This window comes from Pygocentrus nattereri, chromosome 4, assembly GCF_015220715.1.
Source record: "Pygocentrus nattereri isolate fPygNat1 chromosome 4, fPygNat1.pri, whole genome shotgun sequence".
NCBI lineage: Eukaryota > Metazoa > Chordata > Actinopteri > Characiformes > Serrasalmidae > Pygocentrus > Pygocentrus nattereri.
Window position 1 is genome coordinate 4,085,052 of NC_051214.1, and position 15,000 is coordinate 4,100,051.

General features: G+C 45.0%; 1 protein-coding gene across 2 annotated transcripts in view; it reads right to left on the reverse strand.

Moving 5' to 3' along the window:
- LOC108437567 (kinesin-like protein KIF3C) overlaps positions 1–15,000 on the reverse strand; it is a 36,510-nt gene that overhangs the window by 21,071 nt on the left and 439 nt on the right. For both annotated transcript variants that reach the window (XM_017714727.2, XM_017714728.2), the window contains exons 1-3: positions 14,768–15,000; positions 9,439–10,109; positions 6,550–6,865 (exon numbers count right to left, since the gene is read on the reverse strand). The exon at positions 14,768–15,000 is cut by the window's right edge. In XM_017714727.2, coding sequence (XP_017570216.1) covers positions 6,550–6,865; positions 9,439–10,109; positions 14,768–15,000 — 1,220 coding nt within the window. The remainder of the gene's footprint in view (positions 1–6,549; positions 6,866–9,438; positions 10,110–14,767) is intronic.

Here is a 15,000-nt window from a genome sequence, read left to right on the forward strand (position 1 = left end):
CCACCACTGTCAACGATTCTGACTCTTCTGAATTCTCCAGAACAGAGCATTTCACACCAAACCACCCTGAATGACTTGGTTTACATCTTTACCGTTAAATAAGGATTTAGGAAAACTAGTATGTGTGCCCCTTTAGTATGTGTGCCCCAGGCCTTTTGGTCGTCCCATGATGCATTTCCTGTTTTGCTTTTATTGTTCTCTGATCTGCGCTGTGATTGGCTGATGGGGCAGCCGGCAGGATGAGGCAGTGATGAGTCATCACCTGTCAGGAAATCACCGTCAGCCGGAGTCCGTGATGGATATTTATAAAACATTACAGTAGCCTCTTCCCTCTCTCTCCCTCTTCCCCCTCTCCCTCTCTCTCTCTCTCTCTCTCTCTCATCCTCTCACGCTCTCCTTTCCTCAGTATTCTGTCAGTATTCCTTCAATTTCAATGTCTGCATTTACAAAAAAAAAAAGCATGGAAACATCCCGACAAAATATTTGATATCACAATGAATAAAAACAGAAAATGCAGATGGTTTGAAGGGAAATTCCAAAAAATCAGCATAATTCAATGATTGAGCTCTTAAACAAACTCATTCAGAGTGGTTTGGCGTGAAGTGGCTCATTGGTCCCACAGTAAATCTTAATGCCTCTTATATACCCGGTCACTTTGTGCATCTTGAGTATCAGGAACCCCTCCCAGTGCAACCAAGCCCCCCCCAGTACAACCAAAACCCCTCCCAGTACGACCAAAACTCGTCCCAGTACACCCAAAACTCCTCACAGTAAAACTGAACCTCCTCCCACTACAACCAAACCCCATGTACAACCAAAACCCCTCCCAATACACCAATAACTCCTCACAGTACAACTGAACCTCCTCCCACTGCAAGTAAAAGTGACATTCTTCCCATTACACCCAAAACTCTTCCCAGTTAAACCGAAGCCCCTTCCAGTAGAACCAAAACATCTCCCAGTACAAGCAACACTCCTCGCAGTCCAACCAAAACCTGCAGTCCAACTGAAACCTCTTCCAGGACAACAGAAACACCATCCAGTAAACCAAAACCCCTCCCAGTACAACCTACTCCCAGTCCCTCCAGAGAGCAAAGCTCCAGTTGTCTATGTAGCATTTTAGCATTAATCAATGCCTTAACAGCCTCTTTCCCTGACCCACATCATTATGCATGGCAACTGCCCCCTGGTTGGCTAGAAAAGAATTGGAATTGGCCGACAGCCTTTTAAGCCAGCCAATCTCTACTGTAAACACAAAGGAGTGGAAGAATGTGCTGTTTGGCCTAGTCAGGAAATTCACTTCATTACCGCCGATTCACACGCTGCATGGCCCAGTTCACCCACACGCCAGGGAGCACAATTAGAGAGAACGTACAGTAAGCGCCCTTTACAGCAGCCGATTCAACACGTTTCCCTCGGAGGGCGAATAAAGGCTTGTTTTCAGTGCGTATGTGTGTTATTTTAGCTGACCTGCGCCGTCACTGAGGCCTCGCTGCTGAGATACGGCACCAACGATGTGCCTCGGTGATCAAAGCAGGAGGAAATATGAACAGACGGCACAATCCTGTGATGCCCCTTTTATCTCTGCTTATCTTTCACTAACTCACTCACATACAGACTGCAGGGAAAGCCAGTCTGCAGTAAATCAATCACAAACTGATTAATAGGGTCTGCATCAAAGGGTAAGTGAGTATAAGGGGTACACCAGCTCCCTGTTTGTGTTGGTGTTTGTGTGAGGGAGATGAAGGTGAGCAAAAGTTCACATGCTTGACCATGTTGCTCCATCAGCGTGACTACCCTGACCAGTGTGACCAGTTTGACCAAGCACAACCAAAGTGGGTGACCAGACAAAAATACTCCAGCCTGGCCAACCAGCTAGGGCTCTATTTTCACTTATAGCTGTATATATAAATACTGAGCATTAATTATTAATTAATTAATTAATTAATAATTAAGTTAAAACAAAATCCACTGTTAAAAACACAGAGGAACGTCTTTAGGGTCATGATGTTTCCAAAATCAATGAGTCATCACGTTAAATAGTCGTGATCTCAATATAGACCAAAGAAATCGTGATTATGATTTTTGCTGTAATCGAGCAGCTCTATGTTGGTCCACCAGGATATGTGTTCAGCTAATCCAGCTGGATGTCCACCTAGACCCCATTTGTCAAACACAAGGCCCACGGGCCAAGTCAGGCCCCTGACACTGTCCTATTCGGCCCGCGAACTGATTTTAATTTTCTGTTCTTATTTGCCCGTTTTGCCCTGCGATGCACTACAGTCCCCAGCATGCCCTGAAACACAGTGTGTGTTCTGACCCCCAACTACAATCTCTGAGCCAGCGGTTACACAAAAAGAAGAGATGCCTGGTGTCCGGTTCAAGCAAATAGGCCGTTTTAAGAAAACTACGCCATACAATTTATTCTTCTTTAGAATCTTCTTTAGCAAAATGTTCAGTAAAACTGAAGCTGGCTCACAGATTTGCTGAGGTTTTTTAATATGGCCCGTTTAGTGGTTGAGTCTGACACCCCTGATCTGGATCATCAAAGACCAGCTACTAGCAAAAGCTGTTCTTTTTCAGCAGAGCTAAAAATTTAACAGGCGTAATCATTTCCCCGCAAATTAACCTCTTATTGAGTAAGGCAAATTATTCAGTACCTGCAAATAAAATGAAATAAATGTAAAAGAGTGTAAAAAAGTGTAAAAGCCCCTCAAATGAGCAGAACGTGTGTTTTATGATCTCCACACATCACTACATGCTTACAATTCACTGCTGAAAGCCAAAAATCTGCGCCGCTCTTTGTGTTGTTCTCTAAAAGTGATGTTTCCAGAGCAGATCACTGAAGAGACGCCGTCTGTTTATAGTTTAGAGCCCAGATTTGGGGAAAAACGGGTCGACTTTCAGTAGAAAAACAAAGTTCAGCTTCTTTTATTATAAGAGGTTAAAATGACATCACCGTCTATTAGACTGGAGAGAAGAGTTACAGCCTCACACGACGCCCAGCTTCTGAATGGAGCTTATGGAGTATGAACGTTATGGAGAACAGGACGAAGAGCGGTTTGGAACCACTGGTGGTCCCGAGGAGCTGAAGGGCGTTTTCGCACCTGGGCCATTTCAGTGTCTGAAGTGGACTCAAACCACTGAGTCATGGCTTCTTTTGCATGTGAGAACACGCCAAACGAACTCAGACCCCTCTGATTGGCCCCAAAAGCGAACCCAACTGAGACCACCTCTCTTTTGTGGTTCGATTAATTTGTGCACTGTAATTTGTGTGTAAACGGCCCCAGTTCGCTTTAGCTGTGCTTTATGGTGAAGAGCTCGAGGCTCGGCGCACACACAGCCACAGTCTTCAGCGCTTCAGCAGGTAAAACAGACCAGGGGTCATTTATAAGGTTCTACTCAGGATAAAGTCTCTGATCTGAGACACGACAGCAGCGCTGACGTAGTAAAGCAATCAGATGCGAGAGTCCGCGTGATTTTACCGTGTTAAAGGTTCGAGTTCGGCACGCAACGCAATTTTCATCTGCTTTCACTCTGAACGCTGAATGAATGGAACTTCGCCAGGTGGAGCTTCAGTGTGGAGCACAGACGAAAACGGAGCCCACCACGGCGGACCCGCAGGGCCATTTTTCCATTTTTGCGCAATGCACTTCGGCCAATCATTTCAGCGCGGCCAATATGAGAGCAGCAGGCAGGTCTGGTGGTTCTTCTCCTCATCTGATAGGTCAGATTTACCAGAGTGCAGTGCACACCGTGAGGGCTGTGAAAGGGGTCCGAGTTCTAATGGAGTTGTGGTCTGAACAAGAAGTGGTCTGAGATCCCACAGCACCAGAAGGAAAACTGAGTCCTCTTTAGAGTTCACTTACACTGAGGCCATCTGCAGTTGGTTCCCTTCCAGGTTCACTTCAACAGAACTCAGTTCGGTTCTTCTGAAAAAACGAACTACATGTGAAAACACTGTTAGAGGCCAAAGCCTGAACTCGGCAGGAGACAACGATATGCGTCTGAACCAAATGTCTCAGGATCCACAGCAAGACTCTTTTTAGAGCTTTTTAGAGATGCAGGCCTCAGAAACATCAGAGCTTTAGCAGCGCTGCATCCCTCAGGCTGCAGACCTCATCTTCCAGCTGACTTTCAGCGTGTCCCATATTTCAGGCCAAAGAACGTTCAATAACCCACTTTCAGGCTCTACTTATAGCTAACAGTGCTTGTTCATGGCTAAACGCTCTCCTCCCACCCCCACCCCCACCCCCACCCTCTCTCTCTCTCTCTCTCTCTCTCTCTCAGCTTAAAGCATTTCACTGTGTCAACCCTCATTTCCACTCTGAACCTCTGTAATATATATTATGTAATCTTTATGTAAATATTAATAACATGTTTGATGGATAAAAGGATTATGGATCATTGTTTGCCAGTCTGGAAATGGATCTGTTATAATCTAGTTTTTACCCAGTTCTCAGGGCAGCTGGGATACCGCACTGGACAGTATTATAACAGTATCTTTACATTTATGGCATGTGGCTGACGCTCTTATCCATTTTACACAGGGTTAGGAGTCTTGCCCAAGGCCTCTTACTGGTATAGTGTAGGGTGTTTGCCCAGGTGGGGACTGAACCCCAGTCTACAGTGTAGAAGGCAGAGGTGTTAACCACTACACTAACCAACCACAGTATCGCCCATCAAGAATGTACATACGTCAATGTAAACGTCATGTGAATGTGAACTCAAATAACCAACCAGAATCTCTGAGGAACGTTTCCAACACCTTGTTGAAAGTCTGCCATGAAGAATTAAGACAGTTCTGAAGGCGAAAGGGGGTCCAGCCTTTTACTAGCAAGGTGTACCTAATAAAGTGGCCGGTGAGTGTAGAGAGTTATAAGGCAAAACCACTATTTTACCACAGCATAACTGATTTTGGAGAGCAAACAGAATAGCTACGCTCGTGCTGTAGACATTGCGACGCCTGGTTCCCATCACCACCTCTACAATGAGCCACTTCAAACCACCCTGAATGACTCTGTTTACATCTCGACCACTGAATTATGCAGAAATTTTGAAACAATGTAGAAATTCCCTTTTAAGCTGCTTTTCAAAAGCCCTGTTTCATGTCAGACTCTTCAGGACATGATGAATGCTGGGCTTTTCATTACTGATGCTGGTCAAATTAGAAAAAGCTGTTGTGGGGGCTTGAAGGTCCATCCTCAGTTTTAGCCTCAAAGCAAACGCCTACTAATTACTCAGGCCTAAGTGGATCTCCATTAAAGCATTAACTCATTTACCCCTTTACAGATTCATCTACGAAGAGATTCAGCTCCCATTCGCAATGATGCTGATTATGACCCTGGAAGCACATGCAGGATTAAAGTGCATAAACTTCTGATTTTCACACAAACGTGTACATGGATGCAACGTAGACACATGTTGTCCAGATGACCCGTCCAGCAGATCACAGAACAAAGACACTGCCTGAAGTGTGGTTAAAGGTGGGGTCAGCGATTATAACTTGTAGTATTTGGCAAAACCTTCACACTTCAGCAGCTGTCAACGAAGAATGCACTCAAAGGAGCAAATCTGCTATCAGTGGCTGCCTCAAGTTCTCTAAACATGAGAAAAACAAATAATGTGGACCAGCAACCGTCCAACCAATCAGGAAAAGGGGCCTGTAAGTCATTCAAATAGAAGTCGTAGCCCAGCCTTATGAAGCCCTATAACTGTTTATTCAAACAAGTAATGGCAGAAATAATGGTAAAACTTCACCTATGATGGTTTACAGTTACAAAGTCTTGAGATCACAAGATAATTAGCTTGTTATCTCAAGATAACAATCCAGAAAATTATAGCAACAGTTCACGGCCTCTCTGGACTTACGTAGCAAATAGCTGGATACAGCTAATCTCACAATAACAAGTTAATTATCTTTTTATGTCAAGATAACAAAGTTGTTATCTTGAGATCACAAGATAATTAAGTCATTATCTCAAGATAACGATCCAGAAAATTATACCAACAGCTTATGGCCGCTCCAGACTTCCACCAAAACTGATGAAACACACGTTCCAATAAACATGAATTAATAATTAATTAATTATGGCTATATGAACATATTGCTGCTGTTGGATCAAAACATTGTATCTCCAAAATAGCAACTTTACAGGAGAAAGAAAAACATACTTTACTTTTTAATGTAAGTCAATGGAACCAGACGTCTTTTCACGTCATTTTGGGCCGTTTCTTTCGGTCCGTTTATCATGAAATTTACAGACAATGTAAATGGCAAAACCTATTTTCAGATTATGGCAAAAACCAAAAAACAAACAAAAAATGGAGATACAAGGTTTTGTTCCGACAGCAGCGATATGCTTTTTAAATATAAGAAAATTACAGCAACAGCTCATGACCCCTCTGGACTTCTGTACCAAACAGCCAAAACCGACGAGTACGTCTTTAACTGGGAACATACGTTCATCCATGAACCGCACAGTCACTCACTCATACGCCCCACAATAACGATGCCCTCACACGTCTCTCATAACAGCAAATACAAACCTTGAACTTGGCGGTGAGGAGCGCGGTGGCCTCCTGCTCCTTCTTCAGGTCTCCCATCATCTTCTCCTTCTCCTCCAGAAGCTTCTGCTTCTCCTCAGTCACCAGCGAGCAGTCGTCCATGATGGCCTCCTTCTCCCGCTCCAGATTCTCCTGCTGTTCCTTCATGTACTCCTGCGCCTCCTTCTCCATACTTTCCTCGTCGTCATCTTCAGCATCTTCGGCAACGTCATCACCATTGTCATCCTCATCCTCATCTTCCTCATCGTTCTCCACCTCGTCCCCATCTTCGCTCTTCAGCTGCCTGAGCCTTCTCTTCCTAGTGGTGGGACAACAATGGCATTTTAGTATTTCGATATCGGAGAACAAGATCACAGTGAGCGCCGTGTGATCATCCTCTGCTTGGTAAGTCAGTCCTTAAGGTTAACGTACTTTTTCCTCTAGTTCTGTTCTTCTCGAGGCTGGCGTGGTGAACGTAGCACTTAGTGCTAATCAGCAGTTTCGGGTGTGGTTTTGGGCGAACTGCAGCGGTGCAGTGTAACCATAAGTGATACTAACACCCAATATTGCGGTGTGACGTGTTTATTGATTAATAGAGCCACAACAAATTGTTAATTGTATTCTAAATGGACTTAATATATTTGAGCTAACCTGGACTATTATTCGTTTAATAAACTAATCCAACCATTCTGACCTCTGCCGTTTCATTCCTGCACCCCTGCCACAGCAAAGCCATCATTCAAAGCTCCATCTGTGTGACAAACAAGATTTTTTGATGGTGTCATGAAAGGCTAGAAGCCATATCGCCATTAAAGTCTGTCAACATGACCAACTGACGTCTAGACCAAGCTCCAGGATGGAAAGCAGCCAGAGGAAAGTGCCCTACAACGCTACGTACTGCTCAGAACATGTGGTCATTCCAGTAGTTTTCAGTGGCGAACCAGGGGAAATGTTAGACTATCTCACGTTAATGTTAGATAGTGGTTAGTGTAGTGGTTAACACCTCTGCCTTCTACGCTGTAGACTGGGGTTCAGTGCCCCGCCTGGTCAAGCACCCTACACTACACCAAGAGTCCTTGGGCAAGATTCCTAACACTACCTTCACCTACTTGTGTAAAAAACAATTGATCAAATTGTAAGTCGCTCTGGATAAGAGCGTCAGCCAAATGCCGTAAGTGTATATTAAAATATTAGAGTCAGTGTTATGGTTAATTGCTTCCCCAACCTGCTCTAAATTCTTTCAAAACAAATAAAAGGTTCAGGTTAATGTGAGAAATACGGTTACCTACACTCAACCACGCCAGCCAGCTAACGTGGTTGTGAGTGTGGCTAATATGTAACTATAGCCCGCCTTATTTGCCCTGGTGGGCAACAGCTTGGGTGGAAGACGCCCCAGCCTGGGCAGAAGGTACTCAGACAGCTTGCGAGCTGTTTAAGTAGCTAGCTTGCTTAAGTGCTGACGAGGTGGCTCCCATTAGCTAGGTAAGATTTTGTTAGTTTCACACGGAGCGCCGCTGGCGCCATCCCGTATAAATAAAAAATAATGCGTGGCCACGCCTTATTAACACGTGGGAACGAGATCCTAATGCGTGGCCATGCTTTAGTACGGCGTGGGAATGAGATGACTAAGTCGTGGCCATGACTTGGGAACAAGATCGCGGCTTACTAAGTCGTGGCCACGCACTAGGATCTTGTTCCCAGGCTTTACTAAGTCGCGGCCTCGACTTAATCATCTTGTTCCCACACCTTACTAAGTCGTGGCCACGCATTATTTTTATTTATACAGGACGTCTCCGGCGGGGCTCTGTAGTTTCAGAGGTTTGCTGTAGTTACAAAATTACATAAGCTTGAATAACTAAGTGTGTTTTAACACGCTACCATGGCTGAGACTGTAACTAACTACAGTACATCTTATTTGCCCTGGTGGGCCAAAGCTCGGGTGGAAGACGCCCCAGCCTGGGCAGAAGGTATCCGAATAGCTTGCGAGCTACCTAAGTTAGTCAGCTTGCTTAAGTGCTGACAAGGTATTTGGTCAGCACAAATAAACAGTTTTAATAAACAGAGATTTGCTGCAGCTAACCCTACTCTAACATGTCTTTTATGAAAGTGTTATGTAATGTAATCAAATATAACAAATCGCGTCGAAGCAAAATTTCACGCTCCACGATCTGTCGTTTCCCAGCGCTAATCGGAACATCGTTAGATCAGAGATTTACACGCCAGCGAACCGGCATGCAAAAGTCTGCACACCCTCAGAACAGCAGAAATAAGTAAACATACCCTCTACAGAGAACAAACTACTGCGGATTTTAGTGCACAACATCGGTTTGCTTGCTGAGTTTAACATAGTGGAGAACATATTAAACGTGCCATGACGTCGGCACAGCCCACAATTTAGGTTTTCATTTTGTCCCGATACGTTAAATTCGGCACATAAACAATTCCTGTGCATTAAAAGGATCAGTTTGACTCATTTTCACTTAGGAAATCAACGACAGGTCATTCGACAAACTTTTGCACACAACAGCGTCACATCTGGTATAAATAAAATAATACATGGTCACGCGATATTATCACGTGGGAACAAGATCTTATTTCCCTTGCCACGACTTAGTAAGGTGTGGGGTCTAGATAATTAAGTCATGGCCATGACTTGGTAAGGTGTGAAAATGAGATCATGTCTCATTAAGCTGTGGTCAAGGCTTAATGATGTCGTTCCCATGCCTTACTAAGTCGTGGCAACGCATTAGGATCTCATTCCCATGCCGTGCTAAGTCGTGGCCACAGCTTAATTATCTCATTCCCACTCCTTACGACGTCATGCCCACGCATTATTTTTATTTACACGGGATGTCGCTAGCGGGGCTCCGTAGATAACCATGCCCACCGTACCTCTTCCTTTCGGTCAGCATTCCACGTCGGTCCAGCTGTGCCTTGAGCCGGGCGATCTCCTGCTGGAACTCCCTCAGCAGGGCGTCTTTAGGGTCCTCGTTGACCCGCGGCACGTTCTTGATGTTCTTGGCCCGGCTGGCATAGCGCAGCGTGGTTAGCGTCTCCTCGTAACAGCACGAGGCCGGCCCCAGTGTGGCCACCATGATGGTCTTAGCGTTTCCGCCCAGAGAGTCCCGGAGCAGCCTGGTGAGTTTGGAGTCACGGTAAGGAACGTGGGAGCTGCGGCCGTCCACCAGCGCCGAGATGACGTTGCCCAGAGCCGAGAGCGACAGGTTAATCTTGGCGGCCTCCTTCAGGCGCTCCCCTCTGACCCCTGTCTTGGCCTGCCGCTCGCTGCCCGCCAGGTCCACCAGGTTGAGCTTGCCCACGCGGATGTGGCTACGTCCGTCCGGCCCGGGCTGCCCGCACTCCACCGTGATGGTGAAGATGGCGTGTGAGCGGGAGCTGTGCTCGTTCATGTTGGTGAAGCCCACGGAGCGCGCCCGGTTCCCCGCGTTCATCACATGTTCGATCTCCTTCACATTTTTGGTGACGAAGGACGAGAGGTCTCGTACGTATATGCCCGACTCCGGACTCTCCTTCAGCTCCAGCTTCCTGCCCTGTTCCTTGGACTAGAGATGGGACAATAACTGAATTTTAGTACCACAATCACCAACTGATAAAATATACAGTACTGGCCATTAAGTTGTTTTTCAGTACCAGAAAAAGATCAAGAAACATCTGTTCAACAGAAAATGCTACAAACGCTTCTAACACTTAGAATAATGTCAAATATATCACTATTTAATACGTCCACTCTTTACTTTCAAGCAATCTACTGCCACTTTACCTCTTACAGCGTTGCAGTCTTGGAACCTATGAGTTACAACTGTGAACTGAAACTAAAATAGCTAAAGGTTGTTTCTGAGAAGATGACATCTAAGATAATCTTCTTGCATGTGGAAGGAGAAAGTTAGAGCGAAATAAGCAAAAAAAAACAGGAGTTTCCAAAAGCGGAGATCAAAAACTGTAGAAGCTACAGAGAAAATGGGGCTCCTAACAACCACCTGGAAGACCTGGTAGGCACCGAAACTGCCACCATCAGATAAACAGCACTGAACCTTTGATCTCTGAGAGAGAGGAGAAGATCAAGCTGCTTCAGATCTGAAAACATCCACAGGTGTTCCTGTCCATCCTTCCACTGTGAGAAGACCACTCAGTGCTGTGGGTCTGAAAGGATGTGTAGCTGATCAAGAAGAACCTCACTGAGAAAAGGAGACGGACACATCAAACAAAGAAGCTGGACGATGGACTGACCGCCCCAGAGTCCAGACCTCAGCACCACTGAATGGGTTTGATCGCTTCAGAAAATGAACCAGCTTCTCAGACTGAACTTTGGAGGCGAGTCTGCAGATTCTTTGAAAAACTGATTCTCAAAAAAGAATGGAAGCTGTAATAAAGACAAAGGATGGACCCTAAACACTGAAAATTTGATGTTATTTTTAGTTGTTGAGAAATTTTTAATATATGTAGGTCTGCCTATCTATCTATATATCGCTGATCTCTGAAAAAAAACCTCATATCTCCAAAATAACTGGATATAAATAATCTGGAAAAAACACACTTTGCTTTTAATGTAAGTCAATGGAACCACACATTTTCCCATGTAACTTTGGACTGTTTCTGTTGGTCCATTCATCATGAAATTTATGCACAATGTAAAGAACAACAGACATTCTCAGATTAAGACAGAAACTGAAAAAGGACACAAGATACTGTACGAGGTTTTGTTTAGACATCCGCGATATATATGTATATACACATATACACACACATTCACATAGACACCTTTTCTGGGTGCTTCTTTGGAATGTAAATTTTCACTGTCATAAGAAAACATTGCATCTCCAAAATGTTCATTTATACAGAAACATACAAAAGAGTAAGGCTGGGCGATAAAACGATAACGATAATCATCACGATATAACTTCCTCGATGGAGCGATAAGACATGCTCGATACATTTTCGATATAACACACCGTTCTCACACTTCCACATTCTACCGACAGCCCTGGTGCCGTTTTCTACTGTCGCCAGGAGAGGGCGCACTTCTGAGTTTCTCGACGATTACAGAGGGTGGCCATATGTAACATGGGTCTTTAGCAACGGCTGAAACGCAGTTACACATTCCCAGTTTGAGTGGAGCGACTGGCGACCTGTTCCCCTGTGACCGAGTGTGACCGACACTATTCTGGCTTAGAGTGAACTCACCACTTTCCCTACATTGACTTCAAATATCTTGGGTCAACAATCCAGAGCAATGGACAGTGTAGAAAAGAGGTGAAGAAGAGGGTGCAGGCAGGATGTAGTGGGTGGAGACGGGTGTCAGGGCTAATGTGTGACTGAAGGATAGCAGCAAGAGTGAAAGGGAAGGTTTACAAGACAGCAGTGCGTCCTGCTATGATGTCTGGTTTGGAGACTGTGGCTCTGTCTAAAAGACAGGAGGCTGAGCTGGAGGTGGCGGAGATGAAGATGCTGAGATTTTCGTTGGGAGTGACCAGGATGGACAAGATTAGAAATGAGCAGATCAGAGGGACAGTGAAGGTGGAGCAGTTTGGAGATAAAGCCAGTGAGGCCAGGTTGAGATGGTTTGGACATGTGTTGAGGAGGAATAGTGGATATATTGGTCAAAGAATGTTGGAGATGGAGCTGCCGGGCAGAAGGAGAAGAGGTAGACCTCAGAGAAGGTTTGTGGATGTAGTGAAGGTGGACATGGAGATGGTTGGTGTGAAAGTAGAGGAGGCAGTGGATAGGGCAAGATGGAGGCAGATGATCCGCTGTGGAGACCCCTAAAGGGAGCAGCCGAAAGAAGAAGAAGAACAAGAAGAAGAAGAAGAAGTAGAAGATCTCTTTCCCTACATCCTAACAAGCTTTAGCAGCGCTAAATCACAACCTCAATCCTCACAACTACAGCTCGCTCATATTTTAGTATCAGTGCATTCCCAAGCAACGAAAGCGAAAGAAAGAAGTGGTTCATGAGTTACAGCCCTGATTCAAACGCACGTAAACTGAGGAAGCTGTGAGGTACTGGAGAGCGGGAGACCTCCATCTTTCCAGGCTAGCTGTTTTTAGCTGCTGGCTAACTTGAAGCAACGCTCCGTCACTCGCACAGCACGGAGAATTGATGATACTGTAAATCAAACAAGACTGGTGTTGATATATTGCGGCTCACCCCTCAAACTACTTCCATAGATTAGAGAAACCCAGTCGTTTGCTAGCTGGAGTTTGGATACTGTGATATGCGTTGACAGGGATGCTGTAGGCCTGAGGCTGGCTAGGTGGCGGTGTGATCCATGGCTGACATACCGAGCCAGCTCATGTTTCCCGTTCGTGTTAAGTTCACGTTGTTGGGAAAGTAAACCGTTCAGCACTGGTGTCGGCCACTTGTTTAGCGTTTGTAACGGGATAGCCGAGCGCTCGCCGCCACACAGCTAAAATAACCTCTTCTTTCTTAAATTATGACTATTAACAAAAACTTTGAGGTTCTCCAGCTGATAAAAACAGCTCAGCAGAAACTTTCACTGTCCGAGGACAGACCGGTGAAATGTTCCACTGTTCCGTGAGTGTTTGTCACGTTCTGACCCTAAAGGATAGTTCAAAACCGTGATTAATCGCCCAGGAGCAAAAATCAGCCTTCAAACTCGAAAAATAACGAATTGACATTTATCGTGACGGGTATCGACATCCAACGATATTAAGGTTGTTTATCGTGATAATATCGATAATACCGTTTTTGCCGTATCGCCCAGCTCTACAAAAGGGTTAACTGGCCAATGGACTTCTGCCGTTTTATCACATTTTGAACCATTTCTACTGGACATGAAATGCTTGCATGATGTAAACAGAAGGAGATGTTTTCAAATACATAAATAAAAACATGCGACGGTGATGGGAATTTCGAATGGGAATAACATAAAACTCGTAAACGTGTGACCTGAAAAAGCACTTGGGTTTGTTTATTTAACTCAAGTCCTGACTCGGTTTAAAAACAGACAGCCTGTGTTTATGTTATACTAACAGTAAAACCAGTACACGCCGTGTTTTGGATGCTGGTATGCTGGTCACACAGCACCACACCAGTCTGAGCTGGTTTATTCTGGTCCGGTGCCGGTTTAGCTGGTCACCCTGCGTGGTCATACCGGTTGTCCATCACACCAGCATCCATAACACAACACATGCTGGTTTTGCAGATGCTGGTTCTTCTAGCAGAGCAGTACCCACTTAAAAGAAGATGGTTTCTTAAGGGTTCTTTAGTAAAGGCAATGGTTCTAGATAGAACCATGGACAGTCAAAGAACCATACTTAAATGGTTGGATGCTTCAGTAGAGATGGAGAATGTGCTGTATATGGTTCTACGTAGAGCCTTTTTGAAAATGGTTCTATCTAGCTCCAACATGGGTTCTTCCATTGTTGCAAAACACTTCTTGGTTCTAGCCTACACTCTTAAAAAAAGATGGTTCATCAAGGGCTCTTTAGGAAAGGCAATGGTTCTATATAGAACCATGAACACTCGAAGAACCATTCGCATGCTTAAATGGTTCTTTGCATGGTGAAACGGTTCTTCAGATCGACAGAGAATGTGTTGTATATCGTTCTATGTGGAACCCTTCTGAAGATTCTGAATAGGTCCAAAAAGGATTCTACTATCGTTGTAAGCTGGATATCGTAACAACAGAAGAACACCTTTTGGTTCTAGCCTATACGGAACCATATACAACACATTCTCCACCAATCTGAAGAACCATTTCACAAGGCAAAGAACTACTTAAGCATAAAACGGTTCTGTATAGAGCATATGTGAAAATGGCTCTACATAGCACTAAACAAATATGACATCATAACAATTGAAGAACATTTTATGGTGCTATATAGAACCCTCTTCAAAGGATTCTATGTAGAACCATCTACAGCACATTCTCCATTACTCTGAAGAACCACTTCACCATGCAAAGAACCACTTCAGCATGAAATGGCTCTACATAGCGCCAAAAAAGGTTCTTCTATTCTAACAAGGATGATATCACAAGTGAAGAACCCTTTGTGGTGCTACATAGAACCCGTTTCAAAGGGGTTCCGAGTAGAACCATCTACAGCACATTCTCCACCTGTCTGAAGAACCGTTTCACCACGCAAAGAGCCACTTAAGCATATAAATGGTTCTAATTCAGGGTTCTGAAACAGAGCCATTCCCGTTTACTAAAGAACCCATACACATCCTCAGCACCAGTACCTCGGCCAGCAGGTCCCGGACCTCCTCCTGGTAGATCTCCAGGTAGGACGCTCTGACCAGGTACTGCTGGTTCTGCGAGCGGGAGATGTGCGTGAAGATGTGCTCGAAGGAGCGGGGGATGATGCCGCGGCGCTCGGCCTCCATCCACTGGCCCTGCATGGTGTAGGTCTTGCCGGTGCCGGTCTGTCCGTAGGCGAACACCGTGCCGTTGAAGCCCTGCAGCACCGAGTCGA